The sequence below is a fragment of the Mustela putorius genome, unplaced genomic scaffold (assembly GCF_011764305.1).
Source record: "Mustela putorius furo isolate JIRA1106 unplaced genomic scaffold, ASM1176430v1.1 tig00003858_pilon_pilon_pilon, whole genome shotgun sequence".
NCBI classification, from domain to species: domain Eukaryota; kingdom Metazoa; phylum Chordata; class Mammalia; order Carnivora; family Mustelidae; genus Mustela; species Mustela putorius.
In genome coordinates, this window is record NW_025422010.1 from 14,893,812 (window position 1) to 14,908,036 (window position 14,225).

At 34.0% G+C, this 14,225-nt stretch overlaps 1 protein-coding gene across 4 annotated transcripts in view; it reads right to left on the bottom strand.

Annotated features, from left to right (window-relative positions):
• Positions 1 to 14,225, bottom strand: part of SMCHD1 (structural maintenance of chromosomes flexible hinge domain containing 1) — a 146,193-nt gene that overhangs the window by 36,642 nt on the left and 95,326 nt on the right. For all 4 annotated transcript variants that reach the window (XR_006602060.1, XM_004742791.3, XM_045065413.1 and 1 more), the window contains 5 exons: positions 7,224 to 7,311; positions 6,473 to 6,604; positions 5,472 to 5,624; positions 316 to 442; positions 34 to 153 (listed from right to left, as the gene is read on the bottom strand). Coding sequence is in view for 3 of the 4 variants with exons in the window: in XM_004742791.3 (XP_004742848.2) it covers positions 34 to 153; positions 316 to 442; positions 5,472 to 5,624; positions 6,473 to 6,604; positions 7,224 to 7,311 (620 nt within the window). In the remaining variant the exon portion in view is untranslated. The remainder of the gene's footprint in view (positions 1 to 33; positions 154 to 315; positions 443 to 5,471; positions 5,625 to 6,472; positions 6,605 to 7,223; positions 7,312 to 14,225) is intronic.

A 14,225-nucleotide genomic window follows, 5' to 3' on the forward strand; every position in this document is an offset into this window, starting at 1 on the left:
TTTTTTACTACATTTGAATACAAAATGACTTACACTTCATTTCATCAAGAAGCTGGTTGCTGGCTTCAAATAAACTTCTATACACTGTAATATTCTTAGATAACTGGTCCTTTTCTTTTGTAAGTGCTGCCATTTGTTGCTGCTTCTTAACATCTAAGAAAAACATTCAGATCATTCAAACAATTCTAAAATTGTGACCTCTCCAAAGCATGTCATATCATGATTAGGTAACTAATAAATACCCTGTTAATGGAAAGCAAAAATAAAAAAGTACCACAAACATAAGGAAAATCCTCTATTTTCCTAAAAACTTACCATTGTAAAACATAAACGGTAGGATATATGGTTCTAATGTTCTTGATAGAGCTGGTAGCTGAGGCTCAAATATAATAAAATATTCAGTACTATCCCTTCCAGGACTATTTTCTGCCAGCACTAGATTCTGTAAAAAGAAAAGAGCAGTTAAGGAAAACAAGATTTAAAATAGTATGTGTCAACATATAAATGTTATGTATCTCATTGTATGTTTCCAAGTTAAGTGGTAAATTTCAAAAAGACAATAGGCATTGACTGATCCTTAAGATTCATTAACATTCATTAAAACAACAGAACCACCTAAAACACAAAACCTTACCTCTTGGTATTGGTTTGAAAGCCAAATGATCTTATCAATGAATAGATTATACAAAAATTATATGTAATAGACAATTATTTTTTTAAAAAAGTATCTTTTCCTTTGGAGCAGAAGTATCAATGGCCACTTACGATCTTGACCTGCAGTCTTTTTGATGCCAACCTTTAAGAAGTTGAAGAAGTGCTGAAACACCTTATGGCATAAAAGTTATAAAAACAATCACAAAGACATGCCCAAAGCCCAATGCTGAGTTTAAGTTACAGCTGTTACCATGGAAGTAGACCCACGAGTCCCAGGTGACCAAACAAGAGGTCCTAAAAAGCTCCAAAGATTTTTTTTTTTTAAATTGTATTGTCTTCATTAATGCACAAACAAAACACTTTTAATACAATTTAGCTTAAGACCACAGCATGTAACAAGTAAATATTACGAATATATTTACATCCTAAATTATTTTAACATTCTTTACAGAAAATAATAGATACTAGCTATTTTATTTTTTAGACCAGTACAAATCATAGATAGAGAAGTAGAATTTTTTTAACAATCGAAATCCATAAAACACTGTAGGACAATTCATGAAATGAAATTATAAATTACAGATAACAATTCTTTTCTTTCCAAGAAATACAGACTACAAGCCCACCATTAAACCAAACTGCAATCACACTTAAGTTTCTGAAAGCTATTTTCAATGTATTTACATGAATATAAACACATTAAAAATAAAATACTGTTCACATTTTTAAAATGTACACTTTATAGTTCAGCAGTTTGCTACCAGAAATCAATCCAATTTGTTGATCAATGCAGGTGAATGTTTAGATACCAATTTGTAAAATTTATGCACAGTATAAGTAGATGGTACTATATCCTTTCACTTAAAATTGCTTAAAAAATTTTAACTACTATTTATATAGCAGAGAAAGTATCTTTCAGTATTTCTCTGAGTGTTTCCTAGAATAATGAGAAAAGGACTCATCAAAAACAGTTTATTTTAATAGGTAATATCAAATTTCCCTTCAAAAAGTCTGTCAATTTATCTTCTCATCATTAGTGTGTAAGACTATCTAGTTTCCCTGAAGCTGGCCAACAGTTCATTATCAAGTTCTTTTCCCCCAAGTTTTTTAATCCCAAAATGGATTAAAAGGAACCAGTCATTTAAACTAGCACTTCTCTGATTGGTACTAAGGCCATGCTTTTTGTTTACTGGTCCTTTATATTTTCCCTTCTATTAACTGCTTGTTCATATTCTTCTCTATGTTTTACTTTAAAAATTACTTTGTTTTTCTACTAAACTTTTTTCTTATTGATTTGCAGGAAGTTCTTTAGGAGATCTAAAAATATGTTTAATGTACCTAGTCCAATATTGGGGTGTGGGCATAGCAATATTTCTACTTAATTAAAAAAATATTTTTTTTATTGTGTGGTAGATAATGAATCTCTCTACATACCCACCATCCAGGGTCAATAATTATCAATATATTGCCATTGTTCTTTTAAATCTGTTTAAGATACAGTTATAATAAAAGTTTTAAATTTTTATGTAGTTAAATATAAAATCTTTTCCTTTATGTCTTGTTTAAGGAGGCCTTTCTTATTTCAGAGGTTTATACTTTGCAATTTCTGATGCATGACTTACCAAGGAGAAACATGAAAGAAAAAGAACTGGAGTCCATAATAGGATCCAAGCACAAATGGGAATTTGGAATATGAGAAATGAACAAATACATAGCAGAATAAAACTGAGGCACCTTTTTTAGAAATTTCCAGATCTAAGTAAGCAAATAATATAGAGAATCTGAAAATAGTTAACAAACTTGAACAGTAAGTTTAGATTATAACTTAAAGAAAACAGTACACATTCTTTTCAAGCAAACATGGAACATATTATGTCCTGAGCCAATATTTCCTAAATGTTCATATTGTTGAGAATTACCTGCTTGATAAATAAGAGCCCAGAGCCCTAACCTAGACTTACAAAATCAATGTATGAGTCAGAAGCCAAGGAGGACTGTTTTCTGCTTGATATTCAGTGTGGTATTAGGAACCTCTAGTGGAAATTCATATGTATGACACAAAGCCTTGATTCTACATGCAGGTGCAAGGAAACAGTTTAAGTCACCATCTTAACTTCACAAATGTATATAGCTGGGGGTAGCAATTTCAAATGTCTACATGGGGCCAGGAGCGGGGGAAGTGCCGAGGAAACAGGACAAAGGTAGGGTAGGCTAGGTGTAATCTTCCAACACAAACTTACTTTTGCACATTTAACATGTCTCCCTTTGCCTTTGTTCAACATGTGGCTTTCATTACCTAATTTTTGTTAGGGTACAATAAAATTTCCCTTTACTCTCTACTGTAATAAAAGTGAAGGAACAAGTGTGAAAACAAGTAACAAATGGCACTTGGCCCTCAGTGTCAAGAGATGAAAAGAAGTGACATGAATACAAATGACGGGAAAATCTTTCTGTCGTAAAAGAATCATGGTCTAGTATTGCCAGGTTTTTAGAATTCTCCAAATACATCAGAAATGCAGACTGTTACATTAAAAACTCTATAACTTTGAATACTGGAGACTAAACTAAGTGAGATAAAAACATTGGGGGTAGAGGACACTGGGGAGGGAATGTGCTAGAATGAGCACTGGATATTATATAAGACTGACGAATCAGACCTGTACCCCTGAAAAAAATATATTATATAATTAAATAAGTTTAAATTAAAAACAAAAAAACAAAAAAAAGGAAATGCTGTAGGGGTGCCTGGATGGCTCACTCAGTTGGGCGTCCAACTCTTGGTTGCAGCTCAGGTCATGATCTCAGGTCCTGGGCTTGAGCACCTTGGGGGGCTCTGCTCAGTGGGGAGTCTGAGGATTCTTTCTCCCTCTCTCTCCCTGCATCGACTCTTCCCCATGCTCTCTCCCTCGAATAAATAAATCTTTTAAAAAAGGGTGGGGAGTCACCTGGGTGGCTCAGATGCCTAATCAGCTGCCTTCGGCTCAGGTCAATCCCAGGGTCCTGTGATCAAGCCCCATGTTTGGCTCTCTCCTAGAGTGGACCCTGCTTCTCCCTCTGCCGCTATTACCCCTGCTTGTGTTCGTTCTCTCTCTGCCAAACAAATAAATAAAATCTTAAAAAAAAAAATACTGTAATGGTCTCTCACTGATAGACCAACCAACACATCTACTGTAAGGCAGGTACAAGCTGTCAGGCTCCCCAACTGTAAGCCTAATGTTATTAAAACAATGCGGTATTGGCACTGGTTTAGATATAAAGATGAATAATAACAATAAAAAAAAGGTGACACTTCAAATTAATAAAATGGATAATTATTCAATAAATAATACCAAGAGATTAGGTTAGTGAATTTGAAAAAAAATGCAAAAATAAAATCCAGACAAATCAAAGATTAAAGGCGTAAGAATACTAGGGCAGGAACTGTGAATTCAATCCTCCCTCCACTCCAATATAAACAAAGCTAAAATCTAAAGGACAAACTCAGGAAAATGTAATTATATACAAAAGAGCATGAATATCTTTAATATAAAATTTAAGAAAATGATGAACATTACAAAAGAAAAAGCACCAAGGGACAATCCTAAAAAGATTAAGAATAGGAACAATGTTCAACCTTACTAGTAAAAAAGTATTTTTTGAAATATAGGCAACTTGGGTTAGAATTCCAAAAATCATTCATATTTAGGGTTGGTAACATTATGTCAGACAACACACATATTTCTGGTGGGAATAAAAATTGAACAGCAATTAGCAATAACTAACTACCAGAAGGCTTAAAATGAACATATCTTGCCACCAATTCTACTTCTAGTAATTTCTTTCTTTTTTTTTTTTTAAGATTTTATTTATTTGAGAGAGATCACAAGTAGGCAGAGAGGCAGGCAGAGAGATAGAGGAGGAAGCAGGCTCCCTGCCGAGCAGAGACCCTGACGCAGGACTCAATCCCAGGACCCCGAGATCATGACCTGAGCTGAAGGCAGAGACTTAACCTACTGAGCCACCCAGGCACCCCTCTCGTAATTTCTTAAGGAAACAATCAGACATGCAAAAGGATACACACCAGAAGAAACCTGATGAAAAGCACTATTGGTAAAAACAAGTTTTGGAAAGAAACTTAGGACTGATCAAATAAATTATGATCATCAATACAATGATGTAGGTTTATACATACCAATAAAGACATCAAAGATGTGTTAAATAAAATTTTTATAAGAGCAGAGTTCTAGTATATTAATATTTTACATCCCACCCATGTATATAAATCATATACACACAGGGTATCCATGCAGTATTTGTGTATATACATAAAAGTCTGGAAAATAACTAAATTGCTAATCATTACCTCTGAAGGGTGATAAAATAGTGATTGTTTTTTAAGTGTTTGCACCGTGTATTTTTTATACAAGTAAAAATTTCCATTTTGAAAAAAAAGAGTAACAAAGATAAGCTGTTTTGTTAATTTTTTCTCTTTATGTATACATTTTACCCAGGCTAAGTTATATTCTGTTTCTATCCACAGAATGGTAACTTTTAAATATATGAATACATGAATGTATTATCACTGAAGCTAAAAATCATTACAGAGAGAACAGTCATCCGCAGGGAAAAAGAGGTTCTTGCTCAAAGTAATAATAATCCCAGGGGTTTAATTTGTAAGAGTTTACAGCAAAATCACAAAGTATTTTCCACTCACTTTCTAATTTAATGGTAACTTAGAATATTTTCATAGTTATACATACAAAAGAATAGGTATTATAAGATTGTGGTTTAAAGTATTAAATACAGTAATATTATCTATCAGAAGATGTAAAAATTACCGTAATTTCAGCTGAACCTTTCACAAAGGGAAATTCGAGTGTTCTCACTTTCCCGATAAACAGTGGTGTATCCGTATCTTCCTCATTAGAACCTTTAATGGTAGCTACTACAGTGCCAACCAAATCAATTCCAGTATGATTGTTATAGTTATCCTTCAAGTAAACAATAAAAAACTAATTAGAAGAACAAGAAGATTAATTCCAGAAAAGGACATGATCATATCAGAAAATACAATATAAGCCCTAAATATTCAATTATCCTGGTCATTCTTATTTCCAAGCACAGAATTCAGTTCTCAGATTAAGAGCTCCAAGGGCAGGAAATAATCCCAGGCTTCCATCTAATATAATGACTTATAATTTTCTGTATCAAAAGGACTCCCATTTTAAAATTCCAACTTGTTACATACTCTATTGATCTGGGGGAAGAGAAGAATGATTCACTTGTCTAAAACACCAAAACACACACACCCCCCAACACACAAAAAATTGAGAGAAGCATCCCACCAGGAAAATTTCCCACAAAGGTGAAGTCTCACTACTGTGTTTTATATGCTTCTAATAACAGATTTGGCAACTTTATTGCTGATTTTTCTCCCAATAATCAGAAGTTTGAGGAGCTCACTATGATCAATCATCAGAGCAGATCTCTTAAAAAATAATTACTTCTTTCTCATCAGTGAAATAGACACTGAGGATTCAATTTACCTCACACAAATTCGTAATACATACTGGAAATAGGGGATTAAAGAAAGGTATGTATTAAGGTAGGCAGGCAAATTTCTGCATTTTTGAGTCTGTTCTACTTGGTATACCTGGATGTACTGTATGTATACATTCTCTGTATTAAAATACAAAGGTGTTTATATTTCATTCATCCACACAAATTTTCCCTATAACTTTAAACTGAATAATTAAGATCTGACTCTATAAGTAACTATTTTGCATACTAGAAATAATTTTTGTTACTCTTTGCAACTTTGGAAGTAAATAAACATTACCGTAATAGTAAGATGTAAATCTTTGACCAAGGTCCTACTGGCAACGGAGCGAACATTTGAAACAGCTGGTGTAGCTGGCTGAATTTTAGGAACTAACTTCACAGGTTGATTAGGCAGAACATCAACTATAATCTTACGTAACAAAAACAGCATTGCGATTAAAAATATATTGATGATTCGGTATATAAGAGTAAGACAAGACATAATGTTAGCATATACTAAATAAAATGCAATCTTACATTCTGAAATAGATTTCCATTAATCTCCTAAACCTAATCAACTTACTTTTTAAAATTTAAAAAAAAAAAAAGGTTTATCAGAGATAAACTTAGGTTGTTAACAGCCATCTAAGAACAAATTTAGGGGATTTCAAAATATGGTAATTTGGTACACTAACCTATTGAATGGCAATGATGTATATCAAAACTACCTTAAACTTCATTATCCAGAATTCTAATACACAAAATGTTATTAAACTGAAAGTTTTTCATGTATGGTTGACAGAAGCAACCTTACCATGATATACACGAAAATGCTTACTGGACTCTTCAAAATAAAGAGAAATGGAAAAGTAACTTCCACAAATGGTCATATTCATCAACATATATTCCTAAAATTATATTATTTGTATTTTATTATCAATAATTAATTGTATCCAATAATTAATTCACCTTTAAACAAAACCATTTCATTCCTATACTAAGCAAGAAAATGTGAAACTAACTATGGTATATAAAAAGAGTAAGCAAACCTGTTCACTGTTAAGAATATTTGCTTTATCCATCATAAACCCAAACTGGATACAGTATGTTCCCACTTTGTTAGGAATTGCTTTATCCCTATGTTAGAAAGAAAGAGATAAGATTACTATCAACATTTAAATAAGGGGGGAAGGAATTCAAATCATCAACATTTCTGTTCTTTCCACAAAAAGTCAATGAATAAAAAAATAATTACTATTACTACATTCACATTTATTTAACAAATATTTCCTGTAATACCAGGCTTTACCAATTTTTCAAACCCAAACAAAGACCATAAAATGAAAACTAAGAAGAAAAAAGAAAAAGAAATCCATAATAGGTACATCATAGTAAATTGTTGAAAACAAAACTCAAAACAACCAAAGAAGAATGGAAATAATTACTTTTCAATGTAACAATAAGGTTGGGTTGCCTCATGGTACACCTAGTTTTGGCTCAGGCTGTAATCTCAGGGTCTTGAGATCAAGCACTGCATCTGCCTAAGACTTTCTTCTCTCCCTCTACCCCTCCCCAAACTGACACACTATCTCTCTCAAATAAATAAATCTAAAAATAATAAGAATAAGAATAAGAATAGTAAGACTGACAGCTAACTTCTCAACATAAATGATAGGACAGTGAAGGCTGGCTTAAAAGTACTGCAAGAGGGCGTCTGGGTGGCTCAGTGGGTTAAGCTGCTGCCTTCGGCTCAGGTCATGATCTCAGGGTCCTGGGATCGAGTTCCGCATCGGGCTCTCTGCTCAGCAGGGAGACTGCTTCCTCTCTCTCTCTCTCTCTCTCTCTGCCTGCCTCTCCATCTACCTGTGATCTCTCTCTGTCAAATAAATAAATAAAATCTTTAAAAAAAAAAAAAAAGTACTGCAAGAAAGAAACTGCCAATATAAAATTGCAGTTTCAAGAAAAGTACTCTTCCAGTATGAAGGTTTATGAGATAATTCATCACCAGCACATGTACACTAGAGGAAACACTAAAGGAACTTCCTCAGATGGAAAATGATACGAAATGGAAAACCTGAGTTGCAGATTAACAGAAGAATAAATGAGTTAGTAAATCTAAATGAACACTAACTATATGAAATAATAATGTATTAATAAGTTTAACATATACAACAACAAAGGCATCTTAGTTGCAAGAGAGAGAATGATGTTTAAGTGTTCTAAGAGTTATTCACTGACCAAGGAGAGGGTAAAAATGCAAAGTGTCATCACACATTGATATAGCAATTTAACTATGCATGTTGTAATCTCTCAAAAAAAATCAGAATAATAAGACTATATTAACTACCAAGTTAATAAGGAATAAAATATGATAACTAATAATAATAAATTCATAAGAAAAAAGAAAAAAGAATAGTAGGATCAAATAAAAAATTGTAAGACAGAGTCAAAAACAAGTGTTTTGGTAATTATTTGTATGATTTAAACTTTTCACTTAAAAGATTATTAAAAAAACAATTATAGGATGCCTGGGTGGCTCAGATGGTTAAACACCTGCCTTCCACTCAGATCATGATGTCAGGGTCCTAGGATTGAGCCCTGGGTCAGGCTTCCTGTTCAGTAGGGAGTCTGCTTCTCCCTCTGCCTGCTGCTCCCCCTGCCTGTGCTCTCCTTCTGATGAATAAATAAATAAAATCTTTAAAAAAACAAACATATAATGCCATCTGTAAATGATCACTTAAAATATAAAGATACAAAAGTCATGAAAAAAAGATACTTATACAAATCCTAGCTCTCATGATCCCTAAGGTGGCTTCTGCATGTCACTCATACGGAAAGTTGGTATACTGTTATCAAAGTAGATTTCCAAGCAAAAAGCATTACTAGAGAAAAAGGTGAATACTTCATAGTGACAGCCAATTCAATTTCTCAAAAAAATATAATAATGTAAGTCCTATGTAAAAAATCATACAGCCTTAAAATAACACTAACAGAACTAAGAAGGAAAATGAATCCACATCCATGAAGGGAGACTTACTACACTGCTTAAAAAATAAATAGATAGATAGATAGATAAATATATAGATTTTGTGTGTGTGTGTGTACACATGCACACAAATTTAAAATATATAGAAAAATTTAAATACAGAAAAGTGACGCCCAATGATTACTAAATTTTGAATTAGCATAACACTGTACTTTACAGGCAGTTTATGTGATTTTCTAGTATACATAAAATATTTACAAAAATTGACCATATGCGCATACTGTTTTCCACAAAGGGAAAAACAATTATCCATTAGTTTCAAGGGAAAGATAATATACAAGGCAGGATCTCTGACCACCGCAGAATTAGTCTAGAAATCAATAAGAAGGGCGCCTGGGTGGCTCAGTTGGTTAAGCCGCTGCCTTCGGCTCAGGTCATGATCTCAGGGTCCTGGAATCGAGACCCCGCATCGGGCTCTCTGCTCAGCAGGGAGCCTGCTTCCTCCTCTCTCTCTCTCTGCCTGCCTTTCTGCCTACTTGTGATCTCTCTCTGTCAAATAAATAAAATCTAAAAAAAAAAAAAAAGAAATCAATAAGAAAAAGAGAATAAGAAAATCCCACAATTTAGAAATTAAACAATATACTTCTGAAAAATAGTCATAGGTAGAAGATGAAATTACAATGGAAATTATAAAACACCTTGATCCAAGTAATAATGAAAATACAAGGTAAAAAACTTGGGAAATCTGTAGCTCTACATACATATATATGTACATATAAATACATATTTATGTATATGTGTATATATATTCACATATACATACGGTATATACAGGCCGAAAATAAATGTATTAAGCAAAAATCTCAAGAAGTTTTAAAAAGACAGAAGTTGGTTCTTTGAAAAGACCTACAAAATTTACATCTCCTGGTAAGATTAATCAAGTAACAAAAAGTACAAATAGGGTGCCTGGGTGGCTCAGTTGGTTAAGTGTCTGCCTTTGGTCAGATCAAGATCCTGGAGTCCCAGGACTGAGTCCCAAATCAAGCTCCCCACTCAGCTGGGAGTCTGCTTCTCCCCACTCTTGCACTCTCTCACTCAAATTAAAAAAAAATTTAAAAAAGTAAAAATAACGTTAACAGTGAGAGACCACTATAGATTCTTACCTACAGACAAAATAAATTGTGAACAACAACTTTTAAAATTTAGGTAAGACTGACAAATTGAAAATTTTAAGTCACCAAAACTGACCAAAGAGGACTCAGGAAATACAAATAATCATATAGCTACCGAATTTGAAGAAACTACATTCATAAGTACAACCTTCCTCCCCTCAACTCCAGGCACAGATGGCTTCACAGATGAAATCTACCAAACATTTAAGGAAGAAATTATGACAACTCTCACACAAAATCCAGAAAATAAATCAAGATATAAGGACCAATTTTCCCAGTTACTGCGGTGAGGCATATATGACCTAGACACCATACCTAAAAAGAATCTATAGGAAAGTGCAGGCAACCTTACCATTAATGTAGACAGAAAAATTCCAAACAATTAGCAAAACAAATCCACCAATACATAAAAGAGGTTATTATGTATCATGATAAAACTGGGTTTACTCCAGTAATGCAAGACTGGCTGAATGAATATTCAGAAAATTAATGTTCTATATAATTAAGCACATCAAAAAAGAAAGGAAAAATATCACATATTACCCTCAATAGACAATGAAATCTAATATCAATTCATAATAAATAGAAATTCTCTTGCTGAGGATTAGAAAGGAACAGTCTGATAAACGTACCTACCAATGAAAACAGGGGACTGGGAATGAAATTAGGATGATCTTTTTTTTTTTTAGACTTTTTAAAAATTTATTTATTTGACAGAGAGAGTGAAAGAGAGAGAGAAAGAGAGAGAAATCACAAGTAGGCAGAGAGGCAGGCAGAAAGACAGGGGAAGCTCAATCCCAGGACTCTGAGATCATGACCTGAGCCGAAGGCAGAGACTTAACCCATTGAACCACCCAGGCACCCCAGGATGATCACTCTTGTGTCTATTTAAGATTTTACTGTAAGTCCAAGCCAGTGCAATATGGCAAAAAAGAGAAAATGTACAATGACTAGAAAGTAATCAACCTATCATTATTCACAGACATGAATGTGAAAATATTTTGAAATCCTAAAGAATCTATAAATAAAATTGGAAATTAAGGAGACTAGCAGAGATGCTGACTACAATGTTAATATATATAAATTGACTAGATTTCTGTAACCAATAACATAAAATAAAAAATTTTAAAGGATGCTGTTTACAATACCATCCAAAATATTATCTAGGTATCATGCTAAATGAAGTGAGACATTGTATGTTAACAAAATTAAAACTTTAAAAAAGGAAAAAAAATGTTAGATAGGCAAATATAAAAATACTATATTATTTCACTGATATGTAGAATCTAAAAAACTCAAATTCGTAGACACAAAGAACAGAGTGCTCCTTGCCAAAGGCAGGAACTGGGAGATGGGCAAGATGGAGGAAATGATCAAAGCTGGTCAAGAGGTACAAAGTTTCAGTTAAAGGACAAATAAATCCTGGGCAAGTAATATACAGCATGGTGACTACAGTTAACAACACTGTCGTGTTTGAAAGTTGCTAAGAGAGTAAGTCTTTAAAGTTTCCAATATTAGGAAAAAAATATTCGTAGTTATTTAAGGTGATGGATGATAACCAAATTACTATGGAAGGAAGCAGGTAATGACTGGGAGGGGCACAAGGTAGGGCTTCCCCTGTATTGGCAATCTTTTATTTCCTGACTTCAGTAGTGGTCGCACAGAAATTTACTATGGGAGAAAAGTCACAAAACACTGCATGTTTTTTTAACTTTATGAATTTTTTTTTATAAACCTATAATATATTTTTATTCCCAGGGGTACAGGTCTGTGAATTGTCAGGTTTACACACTTCACAGCACTCACCACAGCAGATACCCTCCCCAATGTCCATAACCCCACCCCCTTTTCACCAACCCCCCCCCCCCCCAGCAACCTTCAGTTTGTTTTGTGAGATTAAGAGTCACTTATGGTTTGTCTCCCTCCCAATCCCATCTTGTCCACTTCCTCATATCAGGGAGATCATATGATAGTTGTCTTTGTCCAATTGACTTATTTCGCTAAGCACGATACCATCCACATCATGGCAAATGGCAAGATTTCATTTCTTTTGATGGCTACATTAACTTTATGAATTTTCTCTGTTCTTAAAAGGTTTAAAAATTGAGATTACATGCAGAACACCACACACAGTGACTGACGTGCATTAGGAACTCAAATATTTTCATGCATTCAAATATACCTGATATATGGAGATATATTTTATTATGTCACATGTATAACTGACAGTGTATATGATTTTTAGAAATCCTTCCTTCTGACTTACCATTTCTAAAATTTTATTTTTTTAAATTGAAATACAGCTGACATACAATATTATATTAGTTTCAGGGATACTACAGAGTAATTCAACATTCATATACACTAGAAAGTAATCACCACAATAAATCTTGCTACCATCAGTCACCATACAAAGTTGTTACATAGTAACATATCCTCTAAACTGTAGATTGCATCCTCATGTTTTATTTATAACTTCAAGTTTGCACCCTGTAACCCCCATCCTCTATTCTGCCCATTCCCCTACACAGCTAAGATTTTCATTTTTTAGAAATTTTATTTATTTATTGAGAGCGAGAGCAAGAGAGAGCAAGTGCACCTGTGTATACAAGTTGGGAGAGGGGAAGAAGGCAAGGGAGATTGGAGAGAAAATTTCAAGCAAACTCCCCACCCAGCATGGAGCCTAATGTGGGGCTTAATAGCATAGCCCTGAGATCATGACCTGAGCTGAAATGAAAACCAACTCAGCCACCTAGACACCCCAAGAGAGAGTGACAGAGTGACAGAGAGACAGCGCAGTTTACTTATTTGACAGAGACACAGAGCAGGAGAGAGAGAACAGAAGTAGGGGGAGTGGGAAAGGGAAGCAGGCTTCCCGCTGAGCAAGGAGCCCTATCCAAGGGCTCAATCCCAGGACCCTGGGATCATGACCTGAGCCAAAAGCAGACACTTAACGACTGTGCCACCCAGGTGCACCCCAAGATTTCTTTTTACTGAGGTATAATTCACATAAAATAAAATTAACCATTTTAAGTGTCTAATTCATTGGCATTTGGTATATACACATTGTTGCCCAACGGCTACTTCTTTATAGTTTTAAAATGTAGAACTATTTTTAAAAGACTTCCTAGGGGCACCTGGGTGGCTCAGTGGGTTAAGCCTCTGCCTTCAGCTTAGATAACGGTCTCAGGGTCCTGGGATTGAGCCCTGCATAGGGCTCTCTGCTCAGTAGGGAGCCTGCTTCCCCCGCTTCCCCTGCTTGGCCCGCTCTTTCTCTCTCTGCCTGCTTGCTCTGCCTACTTGGGAGCTCGCTCTGTCAAATAAATAAATACATAAAATCTTTAAGGAAAAAAAAAAAAAGATTTCCTAAATGTTCCTTCTGATACCCTGGAATCCTAAAATAAGATTAAATTAAGACAAATATTTGAAATACAAGGATGTTACACAATTATCACACATTTTAATAGATTTATACACTAAAAGATAATTTAACGTACTGAAAGGAAGGCAGTATATGTTTTCTTGGATGTCTAAATCAGTCCCATGCAATAACATGAGTATACCTTAAAGACCTAAGGCATTGTTAGCATAACGTAAAGTAAGGACAGTGATGGTATATTTCATTACTTGTCTGTCACAAGACAATAAAACTCAGAGTATTTAGAAACACATAGCTATCTGACATTGCCTTAACAAAAAGTACACACTGAGAAGATCTCTTTCTTTTTAAATGAAAAGAGCATCTGTCTATGAAAGATTAAAAGGTTTTTAAAAAAACTAGTTCTTTGGTACAGTTAGTCTGAACATATTAATATAACCTTATATTAATATAATAATCATGTTGACCCTACTGAATGATCACTAAAGAATTTTAAAAAGAAAATTTTGAAGGG